Below are 23,180 nucleotides of genomic sequence, written 5' to 3'. Positions count from 1 at the left end.
TATGTGATGTGACTATCATCTCCGGACGACGACAAGAAAAGCACAAGGTATTCCTACTTTCCTTTTTAGTGCCATGTACAAGAATAAATGTTTGAAATAAGTGCATTTGGGTGGGTAGGACTTGCTTTGTTGGAGCATCACTCACTAGCTCACTTTCAAAAGTAAAATAAAATAGGAAAGAAATAAGATAGTGGAGGCAAGCCCATTATTATTATTAATTTCAAAATTAATATATATATATATATATATATTCTGCGCGCACCAGAGAGAGCTTCCGCTTGTTTTGTTGGGTTTTGTGTTCTGCTGAGTGGTGGTGATGATGATGATGATGGAGCGCGAACCATATCAAGAAGCAGCTGCTCAGTGCGCCATGGCTATCAGCCGGCGCATCGAGAACCCCGCCGACCGGCAGGCGACCTTCTCCAGGCGTCGCACAGGCCTCCTCAGGAAGGCTTACGAGCTCTCAGTGCTGTGTGACGTCCAGCTGGCGGTCATCGTCTTCTCCCCTACCGGCCGGGTCTCCGAATTCGGCAGCCCGAGGTAGGCCGCTCCCCAGTGTTTATTTTTGCAAGTTAGGGTATGCTTTTTCTTAAGAAGGCCTCTTTCAAATTTGTCTTTCAATGTGAAGGGCATATTTTTTTTCTTTGCCCTTCAAAAGACTGCCAACATAAAGGTTATCTTTCAAGTTCAAGTTCTTTAAATGAAATTGTTAAGTCATTGACCCATTGTGGTAACAATATATCTATTGACCCACTATATTACAATCTCTTTAAGACTTATGAAGTTTGTTTTTCTTGATCACCATGGTTCTGCTATAAAGCTTCATCAGTTTTCTCAATAAGCTATCGAATGTCTTCAAAAAAAGAACTAATTAATGTGTAATGTGTATCTAAAGAAGCAACAAACTAATACCTACATGCCCTTCATGTGCAAGGTTCAATTTTTTTCACCCTTCCATGTGAAGGGCAATTTTTTTTTATAGCACTTCAAGAGCAATACTCGATTCTTTTTCATACTTCTTTAGCAGGTCAAATTGCCCTTAGAAGGGCTCTGCAACCTTCAAAAATAAACACTGCCAACGTTCCCTCTCTTTTATTATTGAGTGTACAGAGCACATGGCCTCTGCCGCTTTCTTTTTACTGTCTGTGTCTGTCTCTACTTATTTTGTTTATGGGGACCTGTGTTTGATTGTTGTGGTGGTTTGTTGGGTGCCTCGACCATCTCTTCTCTTCTGTATCTTTTCTTCTCTTCTTTATGTTTATATATCTTCTTTTCTCTATATTATCTTAAGAAAGAGTTTCATAAAACTGTCATGTGGCAAGAATTTGGAAGTTTGGTGCCTCGACCACCTCTTCTCTATCTCTTCTTCTCTTCTCTATATCTCCATATTATTTTAAGAAAGAGTTTCATAAAGCAGCCATGTGGCAAGAATTTGGAGCTTCAGGAAGAGGTTTGGCAAAAATTTGGAGGTTCGGTAAGAGAAGGAAGAGGTTTGAGGAGGTTTCGGTAGAATTTGAATTTGGAGTCTCAAAAGACGTGCGACGCAAGGGTTACCCACTAGTACTATTTATTGACTATCTTCTTCCATCAATATAGGGATATGGGTCTCTGAGTTAACTTTGAATGTATTCTCCCAAAAAGAATCATTGCTAAATTAAAATTTTCATCGCTAAGGTTTTTGGCCTTGCTTGTATTTTAGCACGAAATCATGCATTCTAAACACTTGTTTCATGCATTATTTATTGTCTTGTTCTCTCCCTCTCCTCACATCTATCATTCTCTCTCTTCACCTCTCCTTGTTTTTAAGCTCACTCCTCCACTCTCTCTCTCTATTGTGAGAATAACATAATAAAGTGTTCACATCAAATCATAATTAATAACTAATCATGATTAATATTAATGAATAGACGTAGGTGCAATTACTCTACCTATACGAGCTTTATAACATTGTACTCATCAATCAGTATAATAACAACTTTCATGGTAAAGCTTACTCTTGTGTATACATGAGTTTGAAGGGTCTCTTTAAAACCTTTCATGGTATGAGAGCTTTTAAAGCTCCATGGCCATGATCTTGACAAATCGACAAGCCAAGCCACTTTCGATCGCCCGCCCACCACTGTCCACTCGATATTTCGTGCATTCAACAACCCTCTTTCCACAACATGCGACGTTTATTTTTGAAGAACACTAAAAGCCCCATTATCAAGCTCTCATGGGTACAGTTCGCCATTCGTCAAAGCATTGAAAAGAGACATCCATTATCAATACATATAAAGAAAACAATTCAACGAGGACGAAGCTGTAGTAGAAATGATCAAAAATCAACATTGACGGTCTTCGCAATTCGAACCAACACAAACGAAGTTAAAGATAATTTCTTATAACCAGTTTTTTCAAACCTTAATCAATGAAAACTTTGTGTCAATTAACTTAGCTAAGCCCTTCATAACATGCTCCTTTATACATTTATTAAAACTACTAATATTATTAAATTAATGGCCTCTTTATGTAATTCTAACCTCAATGGACTCTCCATTTCCCAATCGTGCATCAAAATGAGATATTGCACAAACATTTTAGAAAAAGAGTTTGTACTCATAAATAAATAATGACTTTCATAGCCCTCCTCTAGCCTTCGAGCTCTATAACATTATATTTATCAATCAATAATAAAAACTTCATGTTGTTCAATCACATTATCTCTTGCGTAAAGCTCACTATTGTGTATACATCAGTTTGAAGGGTCTCTTTAAAACCTTTCATTGTTCATTTGCTAAGTTTAGTTCATTTTCTTGCTATTTTTTTATCTCAAGATCAAGTGCACTCAACATCAAATCTTAAGATCTTGTAAATGATTGTAGCCTGGTTAGCTTCCATCCATGCAAGGAGGGGGTCATCCCAAACATTTGTAAGATGACACATATCGGCATTATTAACTCTATTTCAAGTGCTAAGTCAATCAAGAGGGAAAGACAGATAGATGAGATTGCTATATACCACACATCATAAGCGAGTTACTAGTTAACATACTACTTCTCATCCATTCCACCAATTACAAACTACCTTTTCTCTATTTAATTACTAATTTTGCAAAGTGCATGCCTTTTATCACCAATGGGGCTTGGGAGAAGTTTTATCGATCCAATTCTAGCTCTTTCATTTGCCTTGTTACCTAACCTCCATAAACACAGAAAGATTTATTAGCAATCCAATTCTAACTCTTTCATTTACCTTGCAACCTAACCTCCATAAACACACAAAACTCTTTTAGCATTAGTATCCAATATTATACTTGTCAACACGTGATGAGAGTATAAGAAATCTCAGCTTCATTATGAGATCTAATATCCATTTTGCCTAACCCATCGATCTACTTAGGTCTACCTAGCTTGGTCCAAGCTAGCATTGCACAAGGTTTTCTCCCTTACACTCCTTGCCATATAAAGGTCTTCATTAACTTGATAATTTAAGTCTAGTGTCTTCTTTTGAAGTACAATTATGGAGTATAGACGTGGACATAATCCATCACGATAGTATTCAATATAATAATTCTAGAATGAAAAGGAAATTGCACATTTTCTCATTTTTTAAACTAAATATCGGTCTATCTATTAGCCAATCTAGCAAGTCCTCATCAATGACCTTCACCCTTATTGGTTGGTAGCCAAGGTATTTGAAGTCCTTATTGGTGGCCCTTATCTATTAGCTAGTCTATGAAGTCCATATTGGTGGGTAGCCAAGGTGTTTGAAGACTTGGTCCTTGTTGATGACCTAACATCCCATATAGAAGCATAAAATGTGTCATGTTTAGGTAGCTAGTGAGCCTATATTTTTGTATAAAGCATTTGTACTCAAACACTTCTAGAAAGCATTGCACAAGGAGTAAAAAGCTCTTTACATTTTCATATGAAGCTTCCAGAAACAACATTGAGTCACCAATAAAAGATCACAATTGTTTAAATGTAGCTTTAGAACTTGCCTCTCTTAAACATCTAGGCCAAAGTACACAAGTAGATGGCAAGATATAGAAACACAAAACAATGGGGACAAGGGATCCTTGAGTATAGATATTTTCTATAAGGATGAGACAAGTAGATGGCAAGATATAGAAACACAAAACAATGGGGACAAGGGATCCTTGAGTATAGATCTTTTCTATAAGGACGAGCCAACCACAAAGCCATTTAACATTAGATATGACACTTAATTTTAAATGTGAGAGCGTAGAAGATGTTGGAGATGAGGTATCTGCTTACAAAGTATCTTTGTCACAAGAACCATATGGTGAGAGATAGGGAGTTACTTTGTACTTTTGATCATTGCAATTTAATTATGCATAGAAATGTTTTGATTTATTTTATTGGAGGAGTTATTTGTGATTGCAAATATTTGTAAAGAATTTTAAACTTTTTAACTTATCAATGACATGCTGATCTAGAATATTCACACACATAGTCTTACAAATAAATGATTCTCTTTATTTAATATTTTAGCTCATGATTTATTGCTTTTGTTTCTTTTAGTACATGTGAAATCTTAAAAAGATATCAAGAATCAATTGGAAGGACACAAACAAATGGAAACATGATCCATAATCGAGAGGTGAGGTCATATTATTCAAATTATTGTCCACATTACTAAGCTTAGGTTGTGATAAAATGCTAGAAGTAGTTGTTTATGGGTATGTTTACTTGTATTTTTCCCATCATTGGCCCTTTTATCGGTGTGTATGTCTCTCTCTCTCTCTCTCTCTCTCTCTCTCTCTCTCTCTCTCTCTCTCTCTCTCTCTCTCTCTCTCTTTGTGTGTGTGTGTGTGTGTGTGTGGAGTGCTTGGGTAGTGGTTTTAAGTATCGGTCTTCTAATCAAGTGCCATGCTCGCACTTTGGTGCCGTCATATGAATTTGATGTGATATTAAAACTATTATTCCTTCTCCCTCTCTCCTCCTCCTCTCTCTCTTTCTATGTGTGTGTGTGTGTGTGTGTGTATCTATGTATATATGTATATGTACATGTATGTATGTCTACATATGTGTGTGTGTGTGTGTGTGTGTGTGTGTGTGTGTGTGTTTATCTCTCTATATTTCTATCCAAAATTTGGACTAGTTTCTCTTTGGTATATTTTTTTGGTAGTCCTTTACTTTCTTCAAATTTGTTCATGATGATGAGCTTAGTTTGTATGATAAAATGTTAGAAGATGATACACACACACACACACACACACATACACACACACACACACACACACGTGTGTGTGTGTGTGTGTGTGCACCTAAATGTTGAAGAGATTCTTCTCTTGCATATTTTAGTTAGTATTTACTTTGTATCCTCAAATTGAAGAACAGTTTTTGGATGAGAAATGACATTCATAATTTTTAAATCCAAGGTTGAAAAAGTAAATAAACAAAACAAAAGGGATAGTGAAAAGAGCCTCACAAAATGTTTAGCCTTATCTAAGTCATGGCTTGAAACTTCCAATCAATTATCTTTTATTGTAAAGCATTTTTACTATACATTTTATCAAGTTAAGTAATCTAAGGGAGCAACTAGCATGTATTGATGAGGCCTATTTGGAAAGTTTTTTGATGTCTATTATTCTCATAGCTCTACTGGATTCATACCAAGGTTTTTCATCTACACTTCGGCTCATGATGAAGGGTAACCCAATGCCCTTAATTTTGATGATTTGGTTGTATGACTCTTATAAGAAGAGAAATCTCGACAAAAACGAAGTAGTATGTGTGTGGGAAATCAAGCATGGTACCATTCAATAAAGTAAAGGAAAAGGCTTTTTTTTTTAGGGCGGCTATAAGCCAAAGGTAGAATCAGCCCAGTCTTTTGGAAAGGATGTGAAGAAGGGGAGTGATAAGCCTAAGAATAAAAGAAAAGGCCACTATTGTCGAAAGACAGGCCATTACATCAATGAATGTAGAGAAAGCTAGAGAAGGAGAAGAAGAAAGAGTCAAGCATGTTTGTATGGCTGATGCATTAGCACCAAGTGCTAAAAAGGAGTCAATGAACTATGCACATGATGATTGGCTATTCATTGTGCTCTGCATTTATGATCCTTCTGCCCATGATGCATTAGCACCAAGTGCTGAAAAGGAGTTACGTGACAGATTAGTATAGCTAGTACTTTGATAGTGGTGCTCACAAACCAAGCACATTTCTTCTCAATGTGATTTATTTTTCTCACTTGAGGATGCTCCTCAAGGAGGAGCAGTCACATGTGTAAACAACTCCTCGTATCGAGTAAAAGGAGTTGGTAAGGTTGTTTCTCATTGCAAGTGGTGAGACAACCACTCTCTCACAAGTCTTGTTTGTGCCAAGCATCAAAAAGAACTTATTGTTAGTCTTTGCCCATTGCTAGGGCAGGCCTAGTGGTAAGATTTCTTGTATAGGTGTAGATTTCATGACCAGAGAGATGGAGATATCGCTATAGTATCTCCTAATCTAATCCATGGGCTTTATAGGTCGAACATGTATGAGAGATTTTCACATAATGCTTTTTCAATTACTACCACATGTGCTATGAGTGATACAGAGCTATAACATGCTCTCTTTGGTCACTTGAGCTTTGATAGTTTGTTGTGCCTTAAAACATGTATGTCGGATGCATTTTAGGAAAGATGCAACATGCATCAATCTAAGATGGATCAACTAAATTTATAACTTTTACATTATGATGCATGTGGTCCCATGATGACATCGTTGATCAGGGGATATCTCTAGTTTATGACTTTTATTAATGACTATGCTAGGCACACCTGGGTGTATCCGCCACCGTTGAAGGCAAAGTCAAAGGTTTTTATATGATTTAAACACTTTGTTTCTATGGCTGACAATGTGTCTACATGTAAATTTGGCACCCTTTGTACATATTGAGGGGGAACGTATAAGTCAAAAGAGTTTAATGTATATATGGCTAAAAGAGGCATAAAATATTAATACACCTCAACAAAATGGTGTGGTTGAGAGGAAGAATATATCTCTCATGGGAATTTCACATTGCATGGTTAAAAGCTAGAATTTTCCTCATGTTTTTTTGTTAGAGGCAGTTATGTCTACCACTTAGGTTTCCCACTAAGGCCTTGCAAACAATTACTTCTTATGAAGCTTGGAATGCCATGAAGCTCTCTGTGGCTCGTTTGCATGTTTTTGGTTATCTTGCTTATGCTCTTGTGCAACAACGCAATAAGCTAGATGATAAGGTAGTAAAATGTATTTTTGTGGGATACAACTGAGATAGAAAAGGGTATAGACTCTACCATCTAGCCACAAAGCAGATTTTAGTGTGAGTAGAGATGTTATCTTTGAAGAGAATTCAGTTAAATCCATGCTTTTATGAAAAAACCAGTAAAATGTATGCTCACATGACATCTTTGATATACTCCTAATCTTGTATAATTTTGGGCAACCATATGTGGAGCAAATGAATGCTCAAAAAGATGTTATAAATCAGTCCATATGGGTTGAAAATAAGCTTAAATTTCAGCCCATTGATCAACCTATTAATGAGACAATTGTGGATGAGGAAAGGGCATCCAAGAGTATGCCATAGCCAAAGTGCATTAGCTGTGTGAGGAATCCCATTGTTTCATGCTCGCACAAAGCATATTGAGGTGCATTATCATTATGCCAATAAAAGGCTCATTGCAAGAGATATTAGCTTAGCTTATGTCTTTACATACAAAAATGTGGCAGATATGTTCACAAAGCATCTCTCATATGACAATTTAAAGCCTTAGGGTTATTGAGATTTGGGGATTGATCAGCCACACGATCCCTGTACATGTTTACATTATCATTATAGGAGGGGATTTGTAGCCATTTGTATGATAGTGATGCGTGGGCGTAGGCTAATAATGGGTTCGTACGCTTCTCCCCTCTTTAGGAGGTTTTTTTCCGTGATCATATGTACACACTCTTATGAGTATGTACACACTCTTATGAGTGTGTAAGTGACCTTATCATGTCACTTCACTTGTACTTCACTCATTCTTTTAAATCTAGTTTTGAGTGTTGTTCTTCCATCTATCTCTCCTTGCTTGTTGCATCTATGTGTGTATATTAATCTCCACTCTAACAATATATATATATATGTGTGTGTGTGTGTGTGTGTGTGTGTGTGTGTGTGTGTGTGTGTGTGATGTATACATGTATGTATGTATGTATACATACATACATATATATACATATGTATGCATGTATGCATGTATGTATGTATGTATGTATGTATGCATGCATGTATGTATGTATGCATGCATGTATGTATATATGAATATATATATACATACATACATACATATACATACATGCATATATTCATACATATATACATATATATGTGTGTGTGTGTGTGTCTATATACATAACATATATCTACACATACACACACACACACACATATCATTCGAACCATATCAAGACACCGATGGTAAGGCCTTGTTCAAATGAGATTGTGTATGTGAGGTGCATGGCTAGATTACAAAGGGATTAGTGTTTGTACTTGGTTACAAACTCTTCTACACCCTCTTATAACTTCCCTCCCTCCTCCCTCTGAATGAAAGTAGAACAACAAAACCAAACTTGTGTACCCCACCCCTCCCGCATCACCCCTTCCCATCTCCTCCCTCCTCCCTCCTCCCTTCCCTCCCCTCTCCTCCCCCCCATCAAAGACCTCAACTCCAGTTAATATTATAACACATCATATGTTTCAAGTGTGCATTTCTAATTACATTTGTTCTTAAAGGTTGGTTGACTTGCCACCAACCATTCCTCTAAATCTTTATACCATATATGGTATGATGTCATAGTAGGTATAACATAATTTATAACTTTATCTATTTTTATAAGTTGTGATACATGACAACTCTTTATATCTCACTAATAGATATTCCCTTTTTTGTTTCCCATATTGATAGATAGTTCATTATAGATTCTTAGTTGTTCCAAATCATGCATCAAAACTTTAAATCCTCTTGATTCAATAAAAATATAACCATGCCAAGTAATATTATTTTTATCAAGTCCCTCAAATTGAGCTCCATCCATTCTCACATCTCAACAAGGCAAAAAAAGGAAGAGTATGCATAACTTTACTTGATTATTGTCCGTAGATAAGGATTACATAGTTTCAACTTTACTTGATTATTGTCCCTAAATAAGGAAGAACGATGGTTAACTTAGAGAATCATGCCATTTAATACTTCTTTGCATTCATAATCTTTAATGGATCAGGTACTCAAATGTGTGTCATTGCACAGGTATTATAATGACCAAAGAGAGAGAGAGAGAGAGAGAGAGAGAGAGAGAGAGAGAGAAGGATGGAAGGAGAGAAGTCTTTTGTTATACATCTTGACAATTATGATGTGTTTTAGTATATAGCTGTCTTGCTTCTTTTATTATGTGGTCATTGTGAATTGTATGTACATAATATTTTTCTAGATTTGATAGGATTTATTTTTTTATTTTATTTATTTTTTATATTTTGTCCATTGAATAATATATGTATATAATTATAGTTTTTCTAAGTACTTTTTTAAAGTAAATAAATTCATACCATTGATACAATAGATATAGATTGAATAAGTCACTATGATTAACAAGAATAATGAAGATGAGATAAAGATATGTTAGTTTATGTGTAGGCTTTAGAAAGAGACAATGAAAGTCAACCTTTCTATTTTATTAAAATGAATACTAATCTCCTCAATATGTTTATATGACAATACTTATGATAGTATTGGAAAACCAAAGCTCTTTTGTTACAGAAGGAGTTGCAATACTTACAAAATCAACAAAGGTAAGAAAACATCTTGAGATTTAGTTTTAATATGAAAAGTTCATGCTATTTATTGGACCTTGGAAAATAAAAGGCTATATGTATTTGTAAACATTTCTCCTCAATACGTCTTCTTTCATTTCTACAGATTTCTGATGGGTGAAAACCTCATGTCTTTGCATCTGAAAGACCTTGAGATGCTTGAATCAAAGCTTCATGTTATAATCAATAAGATTAAAGAGAGAAAAGTGAGTATATTTAAAATCAGTTTTAGGAACTTTATCACTAGAACTTTTTTTAAAATCATGTCATAAAGCACTTTATCACTAGAAAGAAATGTGCTAAAATTCACAATCTCTCTTATGTTTTAAACATGGATTTAGATTCAAATATTTGATGTTCAAGCCAAAGAACTTTGCAAGAAGGTACATTTCTTAATATCTTCTTAGCTTGATTTTTGACTTTTGATAATATGTCAATTTTGATGTTTCACGTAGGTACCATTTTTTACACATAGGTATATGAAGGAAACAAAAAATTATGTTGAGATTCAAGTGATGTGGCATTTTTAAACAAGTTAATACTTTAAGAAAATGAAATCTTCTTGGAATTATGCTCTCATATGCACTCACACGTATGTGGATATTTTAAATGTATACTTATGCATACAAGTATGTATATGCATACACAAGCATGTGTGCATGTAAACACCCACATCCATGCACATGTGCATATATACATGTGTTCACTCATACATGCATATATACACAAACATACATATATGTTCACTCATATAGAAATATTAGCAAGCAAGATTGTATTAGGTTATAAATATGTTCACTCATATGTGCGTATGCACACAAACATACATACATGTTCACTCATACAAAATAATTGCCAAGCGATATTGTAGTATCAATAATTTTCTTTTCGTGTCAAACACTCTAGGATTGGATTGCACCTAGGCTGGTCTAACATGGTTTCTTCTAATGAAAGGGTAGTTAAAACATGAATAAACTAAAGGATGACCATAAGATGATGTGAGAAGAGCATTGATTTCTAATAGACATCCATTATGTGTACTACAAAAGATTAGAGAACTTATCCTTTTTTCTTTTACATGTAAAAATATTACGAGGGTCTGTTTCACTTAAGAAGTGATATTACACTTAATAATGACACAACATACTAAATTTTTAGAAAGAAATATTTTTAAAAACTTTTTAATGGTACCTGAAGCATCATATCTTCACTTTAAAATATATGTGCAATATCCACAATTTAAATGAAACAGGATACTTTCCACAAGACCAATACATCATAAGATCAATACACATGTGCAAGAAAGGGCTCCCAGAAATTGAATTATTTATGTTTAACATCTTTGAGAACATTCCCTTTTGCAGGAGCTCATAACCTCTTGACCTCCCCCAAGCTTCAATAGGACTCCTAAAGCGCCTACCTAGGTCTTGCTCCGTAGAGTGGTAACTTGTCTTGTGATCTTGCCATAATGGTAATGTGTCTTATGATCTTGCAAGGTCATGGGTTACAATAATACATTTTTAGAAGTCAACATGCACTGGAGTGACATGTCAATGTGTGGTGGAAGCTTATCCCAAAAGTCATAATCTTGCATCGTGAAATGCCCAATAGGTTTTATTGTATTCCCGCCTCAATAAGCTTGACCACAAGTCTTGTTCCTAGAAAGTGGCAGGGGCTTCCCCACTAGGTCTCCCAACAATCAATCATCAATCCTTGGTGATTATGCTAACACCAGCACCACCATCCAATATTGCAAAGATCATCTTGCCTTTATAAATCATATGTATCATGATGTTCATTTCATCTCTTTCAAAATAGTTTCCTAGCTTGTTCATGGGCACTTTTGGCTATCCTTTCGTTTTGTGTATGGGAGAAGAGCTCTCAATGTGTCACATCTCATCCTCCTCATCTTTAGGTTTAGGATTGTAGGCTCTTTAGTTCCTTGTCATCTATTTGGATCATTCTCTCCAAAGTTAAGAATTTACTTGTAAAAGAGATTTGATCTCAAGACTTTAACTTCCAAGGCTATGAGGCCTACTATTTTCCTTATGTAATATCCATGCTCAATTTTCTCGTACTCACTCTCGGAGAGGTGTGCTTGGACCTACCAATGTGTGGGGGATATACGTTGATTCTTCCATAGGAGGTGGTTGCTTTGATGGGGTTGAAATGAAGTTGTGTCCTATCACATTGAAGAAAATATTATGGTGACTATGATGACCCATGTAAGACCAAGTTTTCCCTCCCATTAAGTCCTCCTACAATGTATCTAGCAAAATAAAATCTACTTGGATTGGTTCGAGAGGCAAAGGCTCCAGTATTTTCCTTTTGTATACTCTCAGGTTCTCTTACTGGTTACTAGTTCTATGTTTGACACTTGAGTAGGGTATGAGATACATGCTCAAGTGGGATAAGTGGTTTGTACTCGACCACTTGCTCAAGTATTGGATCTGGTTTGGCCTCCAGCTTACTTATAATAAGTGCTTGGTCTTTTTCATTCAATATGGGGTTGGGGTACTCTTTTAGTTTCTTTGGAAGGAATGGGTTTATTCTCTTTGGGAAGAGCTGGTCTTTGATTGGGAGATCCATTGTTGTCTTCGCGCGAGGAAGGTATCTTGGAACTATCATCCAAACCAATGTTAATCTCACGACATTGTTGCCCTTAACACATGATCATGTGTTGTTGGTGCTCTTTGAGGTTTTCTTCTTTTGGACCTTTTAGTCTTTTTAGGGGCTATTATAGCCTTTGTGGGAGATTATGCCTCATGATCTTTGGTAGCTAGATTTGAGGTTGAAGTCTGAGCTTTTTTCTTCTTAACTGCCTTGGATGTTTCCTTGTTGGTAGCTATCATCACCATAGTTTGGATCCTTTTGATGGCATCAAGGGGGATTGTATGAATAAGCCTTCCTTGTACACAAAATAAGTTAAGGCTCACCAAAGTGGCTAATGCTCCTTTGACTAGGGTGATTGTCACTCTGATGGGAAAATCATTGAAAGCATGTTCAAATCCACACACACTTGTAACATCTACCTTTGTGTGGAATGCCATTAGGTTTTGGCATTGGATTTGAAGATGGAACTAGAGCACTTGTGACATGGCTCTATGAGGACACTTTAGAACACTCAAAAACACGGTGCATGCCTTTACAATGAAAACATTGAAGAGGTGGTCTGCATGACATGTTATTGAAGTCTCTTGCCCTTTATTGCACCATATCCTCAAACATGAAGGCATAGTTAATGGATGGGGTTGTTCTTTTCTAGATATTTGTATGAATTGTACTATTTATATGAATCGTATTGCTTATATGACTTGCAGATTTTCATTTTGGAGTGTCAGAGTCCACTAGCAAAGTCATCGAGTAGTATTGTTGTATCAGTTCAATTTCAAGAGTAATCAGTTAGGGTGTGATAATATGAGGTGGGTATGGCATTGGTGGTGGTTTTTACATACCTCATGATATAGGGTTTTGAAAAATGAGCACATGATTATGGGCCAATTGAGAAGCATTTTCTATGGGCATTAGGGCTAGTGTGATTTCTAGGTGGTGGTGCCATGTTTCCTTGGTACCAATAATGGATTATATCATGGTTCCCATGGCAATAGCAATGAGGACAATACTATTGTTGTCAAGGTCTTAGTAGTGGACACTCTGTGCTTGTATGGTTTTGGCAAAAAATTGTTCACTGAACCATATCTCTTGGTGGAAATAAACGTGGGTGTTCCACTTGACTAATTCGAATGGTTGGCCTTGGGGTTGCCATGTGGCCAGCCTTGCGACTGTTCACCTAAACGATTGAGCATATTTTTTTGCCAACTCGTCCATGCTCATGTCCTTTATTAGGAATATACCTAGTTTTGGTTGGGCACCCTTGGCTGATGCATCCTCTATCTCTTATTTTGGGTGGATGACTTCTACATCCTTGTCTTATAGGTTTCATTACCTCGAGGGCATACTCATCCAAGATGTAGTGTCTAGACCTATAGAGATTGCCATGAAGCCTCTTGCTCTTGAGACCAATCATAAAAATTGATGAATGAGCAATAAGTCATCAAGTCTCTTGTAGGGGGTTGTATATCTAATGTGGGGATACTTGGTTCTAGTAATGTAATCCCACATTCTTTTACTCTCCTCTTTCTTGAGGTTATAGATCTATCTGATAGTTCTCTATTTGATGCCACTGGGAAAGCATCCCATGATGAATGTGTGTTACAAGACCAAATAGTTGGCCTTTTCATGTGGGTTTAGAGAATAAACCATTGGACTTTTTTGCCTTCAAGGAAAAGCCCGAATGAGCAAATCTTGGTGGGATTATCAATCGTCCCCATTACCTCTAAAATTTGATCAAACTTCTCTAGATACTGAATGGAATCTCTAGTTCCATCAAAATTTATCCAACTTCTCTAGATACTGAATGGGATCTCCAGTTACACCAAATTTGTTCATCATCCTTGAGATGTGGATTGGATTTGTTTTTCCCAAGTCTGAGCCTCTAGTAAGTATTATCTAGTAAGTAACTACTTGGTGGTTATGGTCAGCTTGGGATAATCCTAGCTCAGGATCGACACCAAATGTTTAAACAGTCTGGCATCTAACATGGTTTTTGACCACTTTCTAAAGGAGCAAACCTTGAGGTTGTTGGCCTTAATTCTGCTCCTTTATTGGATCTTCGCCCAAAAATAGGACGGTTTAATGTCCTTTTCATGAAGTTTATGGTGCTATTTACATAGCCAGTTTGGTGAATCTACGGCTTGGAGAACCGTTTGGCAGCTCTTGTTTCTAGATGTTCCATTGTTCCTCCACTGATGTTTGTATTTGGTTGGCCCATATTTTCCTAAATCTCCCCATTTAAGGTGGATTAAAGGAGTTTTGCCTTCTTAAGAAGTAAGCACTCTATTGTGAGGTCGAAGGTCGAGTGAGTTTGAGGAAGCACTTTGTTCTCAGTGCTGGTCCTTTTCTGAGATTGAAGGCTAGGTTGGTTTGATGAAGTGTGGTTTGATGCATTATTGGTGGTTTTATTGTTGTGTTTCCAATAATTAGTCAAGATTGAGTTTGCATCAAAGTGTTTTGCTCTAGTGAAGCGGCCTTTAGTGCTTCCTGAAGTAGGTCTGAAATTGATTCCAGATATGTTTTCTCTTCTCAAGCTACAAAAAATTTGAGTTTTAAGATTTATTGGTTTTTTTTCCTAGGCTCATGTCTCTAGGTTCACGTGTTTTTTAGCTCGTGCCTCAAAACTTGTGTCTCTCAGCTCGCTTATGTTGACTCACGCTTGGTGACTCACGTCTATTCTCACACCTTTTATTATATGAACTAGACGCATGTACTTTATTTTTATGAAATAGGCCTATTTGGGGCACATACTTTTATGTACTAGGCTTATGAAAGGGTGGGTAAATATTGAGAAATAATTATACTATAATTCTCTAATAATTACAAAGGATAAGAATTTTCCATGGAACTTGTAAAATTGGTTACATATTATATGAGAAGAAAATCCTTAAAGGACATGATTACGTATGTCCTTACAAGTCTTTAAGGTAGTCATAATTGGTTGGTAAAATATTAGAGATACTACCTCTAGAATCACATTTGGTTAAATCACTCCGTTTGTCACACCGGAATGCTCCTTACTAATGGGGTGAAGAAAGATCTCTATATGTCTAGATGGAGGCAAAAAGAGATAGTCTTTGTAATAGTTTTCTCTCACTAATGGTGGGGGAAGAAGAGGAAGCTGATACATGAGGAAAACCTATGAAAAATATTAGTAGTTTCGGTGGGTAAAAGTATATTAACCTACAAAGGTAAGTGCTAGTTTGAGCAGGTAAGATGGCAAAGCACCTTATGGTAGGTCGAGCAGGTGAAACTATGTTAAACTAGGTCTTACAGAAGATAAGTGCTAGTTCGAGTAGGTAAGGCCTTCCAATAGGTCGGGCGGGTGAAACTATGTTAACCTACATAGTGGTTAATAGTAGTGTAAGAATTTTCTTATATGTTTGATAACAGCTATCTTTAGTTATAGCCATAACTAAGACTTTTGTTAAACCCTACATGTCTTGAGAAAAGAACATCATGGAAGTTCTTGAGCTTTTTGTTCCTAATGTTAGTCACATCATTAGGTATGTAAAATATGTGTCTGAAGTAGATATTTCCATTGTGAATTCTTCTCGAGCTAAGAAATCAACACTCCTTATATCTAGTTGTTTAAGAATGGAGTCAAAATGAGTGTTAGTTCTTAATGCATTGCTAGCTTGTTCTTTTAGTTCCAACCTTATTATAGTGATAACATTGCACAAGGGTCTTTTTCTAAGTCTGAGCCGCCTCAACTTCTTTCTTCTTGTTTCCATTTTTAAGACAAATTTATTTGTATATAACAATGTCATTTACTTTCATCATCTCTATTGATAAGGAGACTTGGGGGTAGATAAATACTTGAGACCTCATACATCCTCAATCCAAATTTGGTTTCCCACAACAAAAAATGTCTTCAATGCTTTGAGGCAAGAAGCGGTACAATATAAAAGATTAGGGGGTTCACTTAAAATATATTTGAATATCTCACAAGAGTCCAAAATTGAATGTCCCATGTGAGCCTAAAATAAGGTATTTTTTAACTCACTTTTTGGGGATAAATTTATAAAAATGTATTTATAAAAGGTTGTTGTTTGTATAGAAAAAGGAGCCATTTTAAATACTTAAAATTCAAAAATAAGGGATTCGATATAGCCCTTGAATGTATGTGATATATAGATTTTCTAGATAGAGTGAAAACACTCCCTCCCCCCTCTCCCTCTGCACACGCGAGAAGTTCTAGGTCATGAGCAAGATGTCTCTTCTCATGCTTATTGAATTCATAAGCTATGATTCCCCTATATTGGGATAATACTTAACTTATGTGGTTCCCACTAGTGTCACAAGTAACCATAAAATGTTTACCGATCTCCAAAATCTTTAGAATACAATTCTCCTTTTTTTTGTTTTGTTTAATGAATTCAAATGCCTTAATTTTACATTTCTTTGTTTATAAGAATAAAAAATCCTATTTATTCAAGTTTGTAAGAGGACTAGATATCTTAAAAAATTCTTTGATGTGTGTCCTTTCATATTGGACTAAGCTAAGGAGGCTTCTTACATCTCGGACACAACTAAGATCCATGCGTAGAAACATTTTCTTTGACTATGTCATGATCCATGTTCTTTTACATGGTCATTCTAGAATAGTTACTTCGACCATGTCATGGTCCGTGTGTATCCCATCTCTAGATATCACCCCACTAAGGTTAATTTTTTGGTCCTTGGAAAAGAATCATTTGAACATATTTCAATAAAGCTTCTTTATAAAAAACCTTTTATAGATGAATTTTATGATTTTTTATTTCCTAGAATAGACAAATATGTTTTCTATGAATACCAAAATGAAATCATCAAGATAACCATGATGTATACTATTCATGAGACACATGAAATTTACGTAAGCATTTAAGACTGTAAACTCTTAGTGTTATCTAGTCCAAAAATTCATCTTCAAGATGTATTAATATTTTATTTGAATCTATTAGAATTAATTTTCATAGGATAATTAGGCCAAAAACTCATGTTTTGTAATAATAGTTGATGATGTAGATGAGGACCCTGATTTTCAAAAGATCACCTAGGTTTGGATTATCTAACTTTTTGTTCCTGCTACATTATCCCACAAGGTTCCTTGTCACATTATGTCATTATCCCACAAGGTTCCTTCATGTTCCTAGCCACATTATCAGTCAAGGTTCCTTCACTTGTCACAACATTAACTAGAACATTTGGCCTTGGAGTCCTAACTGGGTATGGTAATAACCATGGTTTCTTTTTTGTATTTGCATAGGCCTTTGGCCGAATAGGAGTTATGAGATCTAAAGGTGCGATTTGATTGTAAAGGTTTCATCATGAGTTTGGGTTTGAGCAATGGGTTACATGTTTAAATTATCAACTTCATAATAACTTATTGCGGGCATGTAGAGCCTTGTGGGAGATCACATACTTAACCTTAACACATAACCCCTAAGTCTTAACAAAGATGGGAAGTTAACAAAATGTGTAAAACTTACCTTAAGAAACCAATTATGAGGTAAAAGGATAAGGAGGATGGATAATGAAAGTGACACAAGGTCATTAAGAAATCTCCACTACTTCTAAAATTATCATTTTTTGCGTGCACTACATTTGTTTTTTCCCTCAATGTATTATTGGCATATGCAACTTACAATTATTAGAAAGTTTAGGAGTAGAGCATCATGTGCATACATTAACTTATCAAGTTAAAATTAGATTGCAGAAGCCCAATCAAGCATTTTCTCAAGTTGCGTAACCATGGAGCACAACTTTGTGGAAACCTTTCCAAACATTTATGCTTCGAAGGAGAAAAATCAAATCATAAAAGATTTTGATGTTTCTTTGGACCTTAGGTAAATTTTCTAAACCTTATTTGAATAAATTATTCCAAGCTCTTAATATCTCAAGTTAATGTACCAAAATAAAACTTTTTTCTACATGATAGATTGTTCTCATGATTGTAGGTTGTAGCTGTTTCCTTATCAATATCATGATGCATTTGGACATGTTATAAGCTTTTGAAAACCAAGGAAGGGTGCTATAAATAATGTATCCCTTGCACAGAATGATCAAGGATGCCATAACTATAAAAATGGTCATGAAGACAACAACAAACCATATATAATTTAAATAACTTATCTCTGATGGTGGAGGTATAGCATCTAAGCACATGTAATTAGTAAAGAGAGAGAGAGAGAGAGAGAGAGAGAGAGAGAGAGAGAGAGAGAGAGAGAGTTTCTCATTTTCTCATTTGTTTTCCCTAGCACACATAGATGCGTACACACACACACACAATATTATATTATGTGCACGTGTGTGAGAGAGAGAACACACACACACATATATATGTATTTATAGGTATGTATATATGTATATATAAATAGATCTATATGTACGCCAACATAAACACATTCATGTGCATGCACACAATGCACCACTTACACACACATACACACAAACAACACAAACACGCACACAAAAAAAACACATGCACACACACCCACATGCACGTGCACATACACAAATATGCACACTTATACGCACACACTTACTTAACCTCACACATGCACATACATGCATATAAACTTACATATATATACATGCATACACACACTGAAATACAAAATTACACGTGCACACACATCGATAGGCACACAAGCATACATAGATGCACATGCATACACACATTTGCATGTATACACACACACACACATTATATACATACATACATACATACATACATATATATGTGTGTGTGTGTGTGTATACATACATACATACATATATATATATATATATGTATGTATGTATGTATACATACATACATTTATACATACACACACACACACACACATATATATATATACATATGTATGTATCTATGTATGTATGTATATATGTGTGTGTGTGTGTACACACACACACACACACACACACGTGCACATATATATATATATATATATATATACATACATACATATATGTATGTATATATACAAAGACACGTATGTACATATACATATATGTACATAATACATGTACATATATGTATATACATGTATGTACATATATGTATATGTACATACATATATATTTATATGTGTATATATATATATACACACACACACACACACACACACAGAGATATATATGTATATATATAAATGCATACATACATATATATCTATATGCATATATACTTATATATATATATATATATAAAAGTGTACCTCAATTACACTAGGCATCAAAAAAGAAATGCATATTCTACAAGCATACTAAGCGTTACCTTGAAACACTTTCTTATGTTGGAGGGCATATATTCTCACCCATGTTTATAGGTTCGTTGGTGTTGCGTGATGGAAATTTATTAAATACGTCGTATGAAGGTAAAGTCATGTGGAAGGGGGGCTATATAAGCCATATGAAAGGAAAGTCTGGGGGCTATATAAGCTATATAAAAGGAAAGTCCTGTGGAAGGGGGGCTATATAAGCCATGAAGGATTTCTTCATCCCCATGCTCTGTTCACACCATACATTTAGAGGCAAGGAAGCTAAGGTTAAGGTGGGGTAACTTCCAACAAAGCTCACCCTTTGCATGCTTATATAGGCATGGCACCAATCGGCTCATTACCTGGGATGTGCTAGCGATTTTATGAAAGTGGTCATTGAAACATGGTATTAGAGTTAGGTCGATAGATCTTAGCCAATATATTTACTTAAATTTAGGGATGTTTTAGAGGGCATGTGCCTCACACATATTTGGGGGCTCATTGTGGTCCTTAAATTATGACGCATGCAAGGAAAACCTTGTGAAAGTAAGCTTATATTAGCCGTGAAGGGTTTATTCATATAATCACTTTTATCATAATCATACATTCTTGGGAAACATTATCATGTAAGGGTTCATAACCACCCGACCACCCAAGAGCTCTAGTAGGACCCGCACACACCTAGTCAAGTCTCCCACCTTAGTGGTTACCTGTCTCAAGATCTTGCAAGATCTAAAGTTATACTATCCCCATAGAGATGTGCAACCTAGACTTCATTAGAAGTCAACACACACCATAAAAATGTGTCAAAAGCTGCCACTACAACTCAACTATGTAGCATAAAAGCACTTGTATAGAATTGTGACATCTCTACCATAGTAGCATGTCAGCCAACCACTGTAATGAGCCCTCCAACAACTCCCAATGATTTCTTATTTCCAAAAACAAACTATGTAATTCTTCATAACTTGACTACAATCAAAGATTATTCGACATAAAGTATCTATTCCTAAAGAAAAGGCAAGAATGTTTTTTTTTCAAGAGCTTAGAGGGTTCCGCATCCCACTCTAAGATCAACAAGTCCAAAGCTTCAATACCATCCAATGAGTTTTACCCACATCATACTATAATAAGCCCTTTTGGGTGTCTTCTTGGTGAGTTCGTTTATCTTTTTTTGTAGATAATGTAGAAATGTCTTTCCATTTACACTTTTTGTTGTTCTTCCTCTTTGTGCAGTAGCTTAGTTCTCTTTGATCTGTGTGATTACATTCTATGTCTAGTCAAATTGCCCTTTTTTAGCAAGTCTACGAGGTTGACTGTTGATTTTTTGTGAATGACCAAGTGTTTGGTTGTGAGCTTTGATACCACGTCAAGGAAACATCCTCCTTGTTTGCAGGTCAATTACTAGCTCTATTAGACACTCAAACATTGTCATGATATTTTTATAGAAAATTTTTACCACTCAATTGGTCGAATTGGCAATAATAGAGGGATTACATGGGCCGACACCCAAATTGAACCCAATGGCTGACATCTTCGAGCCGTTAAGATCCATGCAACAAATACACCTCCCAAGACCATTTGTCATGCTGACAAGCAAGCTTGTCATCGGGTTTTACATCCCTTGTCAAATAAATCCCTCCGGGATTTGGTCCCTTGCCTAGCACTACCACAAGTCCTAAACCTTTAGAAGTACTAGGTACCAACCCTTTGCAATCCCTAGATGCCTAAACCTTGGACATATTGACTAATCTAGGAAGGGAGTTGCCCAAGGACTAAATGAGGTATTAATCACAAGAGCACCCACACATGGCCTTAGTGACTCATCCAAAAACACGATCGTACACACAGGTTTCCAAAATCATGGGTAAGTACGATGGAATGACTAATCTTGTTCAGTTCATGTAAGTGTTTGAACAAAGATGTGAAAGCTTTGGAAATCCAAACTGCCCCACCAAGGTACATGCGTTGAACCTTTGATTAGTGGGAAAGGCTAGTCGATGGTTCATCACATTGATGCCTGCGATCAAAGCAAACTTTAAAACCTTGAAAATGGCCTTTATCCATGGATTTTCATGACAAGGTGATCGGTGGATTGCAAAAAAAGGTACATGCATTGAACCTTTGCTTAGTGGGAAGGCTAGTCGATGGTTCATCACATTGATGCCTGCGATCAAAGCAAACTTTAAAACCTTGAAAATGGATTTTATCCATGGATTTTCATGATAAGGTGATCGATGGATTGCAGCAAAATGACTCTATTTGATTGAGCAAAAACAAAATGAAACCATTAGAGATTTTATCATTCGAATAAAACTCTTGGACTCACGATGTGAGTCATGGGAGAAACTAAACGATGCTCAATTGAAGAGATGTTTCATGATGGGCATAAATAAAAACAACTTACACAACTTGATCACGTATTCCATACAAAAACATTCGGTCAATGTTGTAAAGAAGAAATACATTTAGATGACAACATGATAAAGGATGATCATGCAGAGAGCAACAAAATGCTCATCAAACTCCACCCGTACGCCAGTCTTGCAAACCTGATGCACAGATGAAAACCAAGTGTACATAGCCTGGCTTCAAATCCTTGAACCAAACTATGAGAGAAAGAATGAGCTTCCTCAAAACCAAACATCTTTAATGCCTCTCAAAGTGATGGGCGAAATGCCTTGTGTTCATTACCATCACTACGCCCATCCCAATCCACAATGTGCATATCTTAGGTTTATCTTTTTGTACTGCATACATTGCAAAACCTTTTGTCATGACATACCACAATGTCCCTATTCACTTACAATCACCTCAAAACCTCAAACTTTAGTGTCCCAAACAAATACAGTTCAAAGGGTCAAAACTGCTCAAGAAATAGTTCAACGAACAACACTACAATGCTTTTATTGTCAATGGACCGCACAAAGTGGTAGACTACATAGTTTGGAATACCTCCACGCCCATAGTCACTGACACTTTGCAACCCACATGTTAACAATGTGGAATCGACCACATGTTTCAAGATTGCCTAGGGCAAGTTACTTCAATGCAACCTGTCTTAAGAATGTAACGCTTAACATCTTGAGTGTGCAAAACGGGCAATTGGCCACAGTACCCTTGAATGTGCTTACATGATTACAAGCCAAGGCACATGAAATAAACAAAAAGCCTACAAAAGAAAACTCTTCCAATTGGGTAGAAGAGTATGTTCTAAAAGAGAAACCAAAAGAGGAAACAAAACCTTCTACACCTAAGAAAAACAAGGGCAAAAAAGCTGTTGAGACCAAGTTCAAAACAAAGGATATGGGAAAAAAGCCTATGGATTAAACCCTAAAAGATCCAAGAGCTACACATGACAAGGAGGCCTCCACCTCAAAGGCTATCCCTGAAACCGCAAAACCCACATGTGCGACAAATGATACAAAATCCTGAAAGAAAATTCGTTCTTGTCGCATGGGCAAACATAATGAAAACCTGATAATCTAAGG

General features: G+C 36.0%; 1 protein-coding gene across 3 annotated transcripts; it reads left to right on the top strand.

Moving 5' to 3' along the window:
* The first annotated feature begins 275 nt into the window (after nucleotides 1-275).
* On the top strand, nucleotides 276-18,560 carry LOC147637823 (MADS-box transcription factor 23-like). 3 transcript variants are annotated; one of them, XR_015266093.1, is made up of 7 exons: nucleotides 276-540; nucleotides 4,527-4,605; nucleotides 9,744-9,805; nucleotides 9,933-10,032; nucleotides 10,168-10,209; nucleotides 18,141-18,270; nucleotides 18,382-18,560. XR_015266093.1 is itself a non-coding variant. In XM_086799672.1 (7 exons), the coding sequence occupies exons 1-7, from the start codon at nucleotides 317-319 to the stop codon at nucleotides 18,386-18,388; spliced, it is 621 nt and encodes a 206-aa protein (XP_086655798.1). In that variant the 5' UTR covers nucleotides 276-316; the 3' UTR covers nucleotides 18,389-18,560. The 3 variants fall into 3 exon arrangements, 2 of the variants coding, with proteins under 2 accessions (XP_086655798.1, XP_086655797.1); XM_086799672.1 differs by having other exon boundaries at nucleotides 9,774-9,805; nucleotides 18,134-18,270; XM_086799671.1 differs by having other exon boundaries at nucleotides 18,134-18,270.
* Nucleotides 18,561-23,180: the final 4,620 nt, after the last annotated feature.

This window comes from Cibotium barometz, chromosome 6, assembly GCF_041138505.1.
Source record: "Cibotium barometz isolate CiBa-2024 chromosome 6, ASM4113850v1, whole genome shotgun sequence".
Lineage (NCBI taxonomy): Eukaryota > Viridiplantae > Streptophyta > Polypodiopsida > Cyatheales > Cibotiaceae > Cibotium > Cibotium barometz.
The sequence above is the reverse complement of the archived record's forward strand: the minus strand, read 5'-3'. Positions and strand labels throughout refer to the sequence as shown.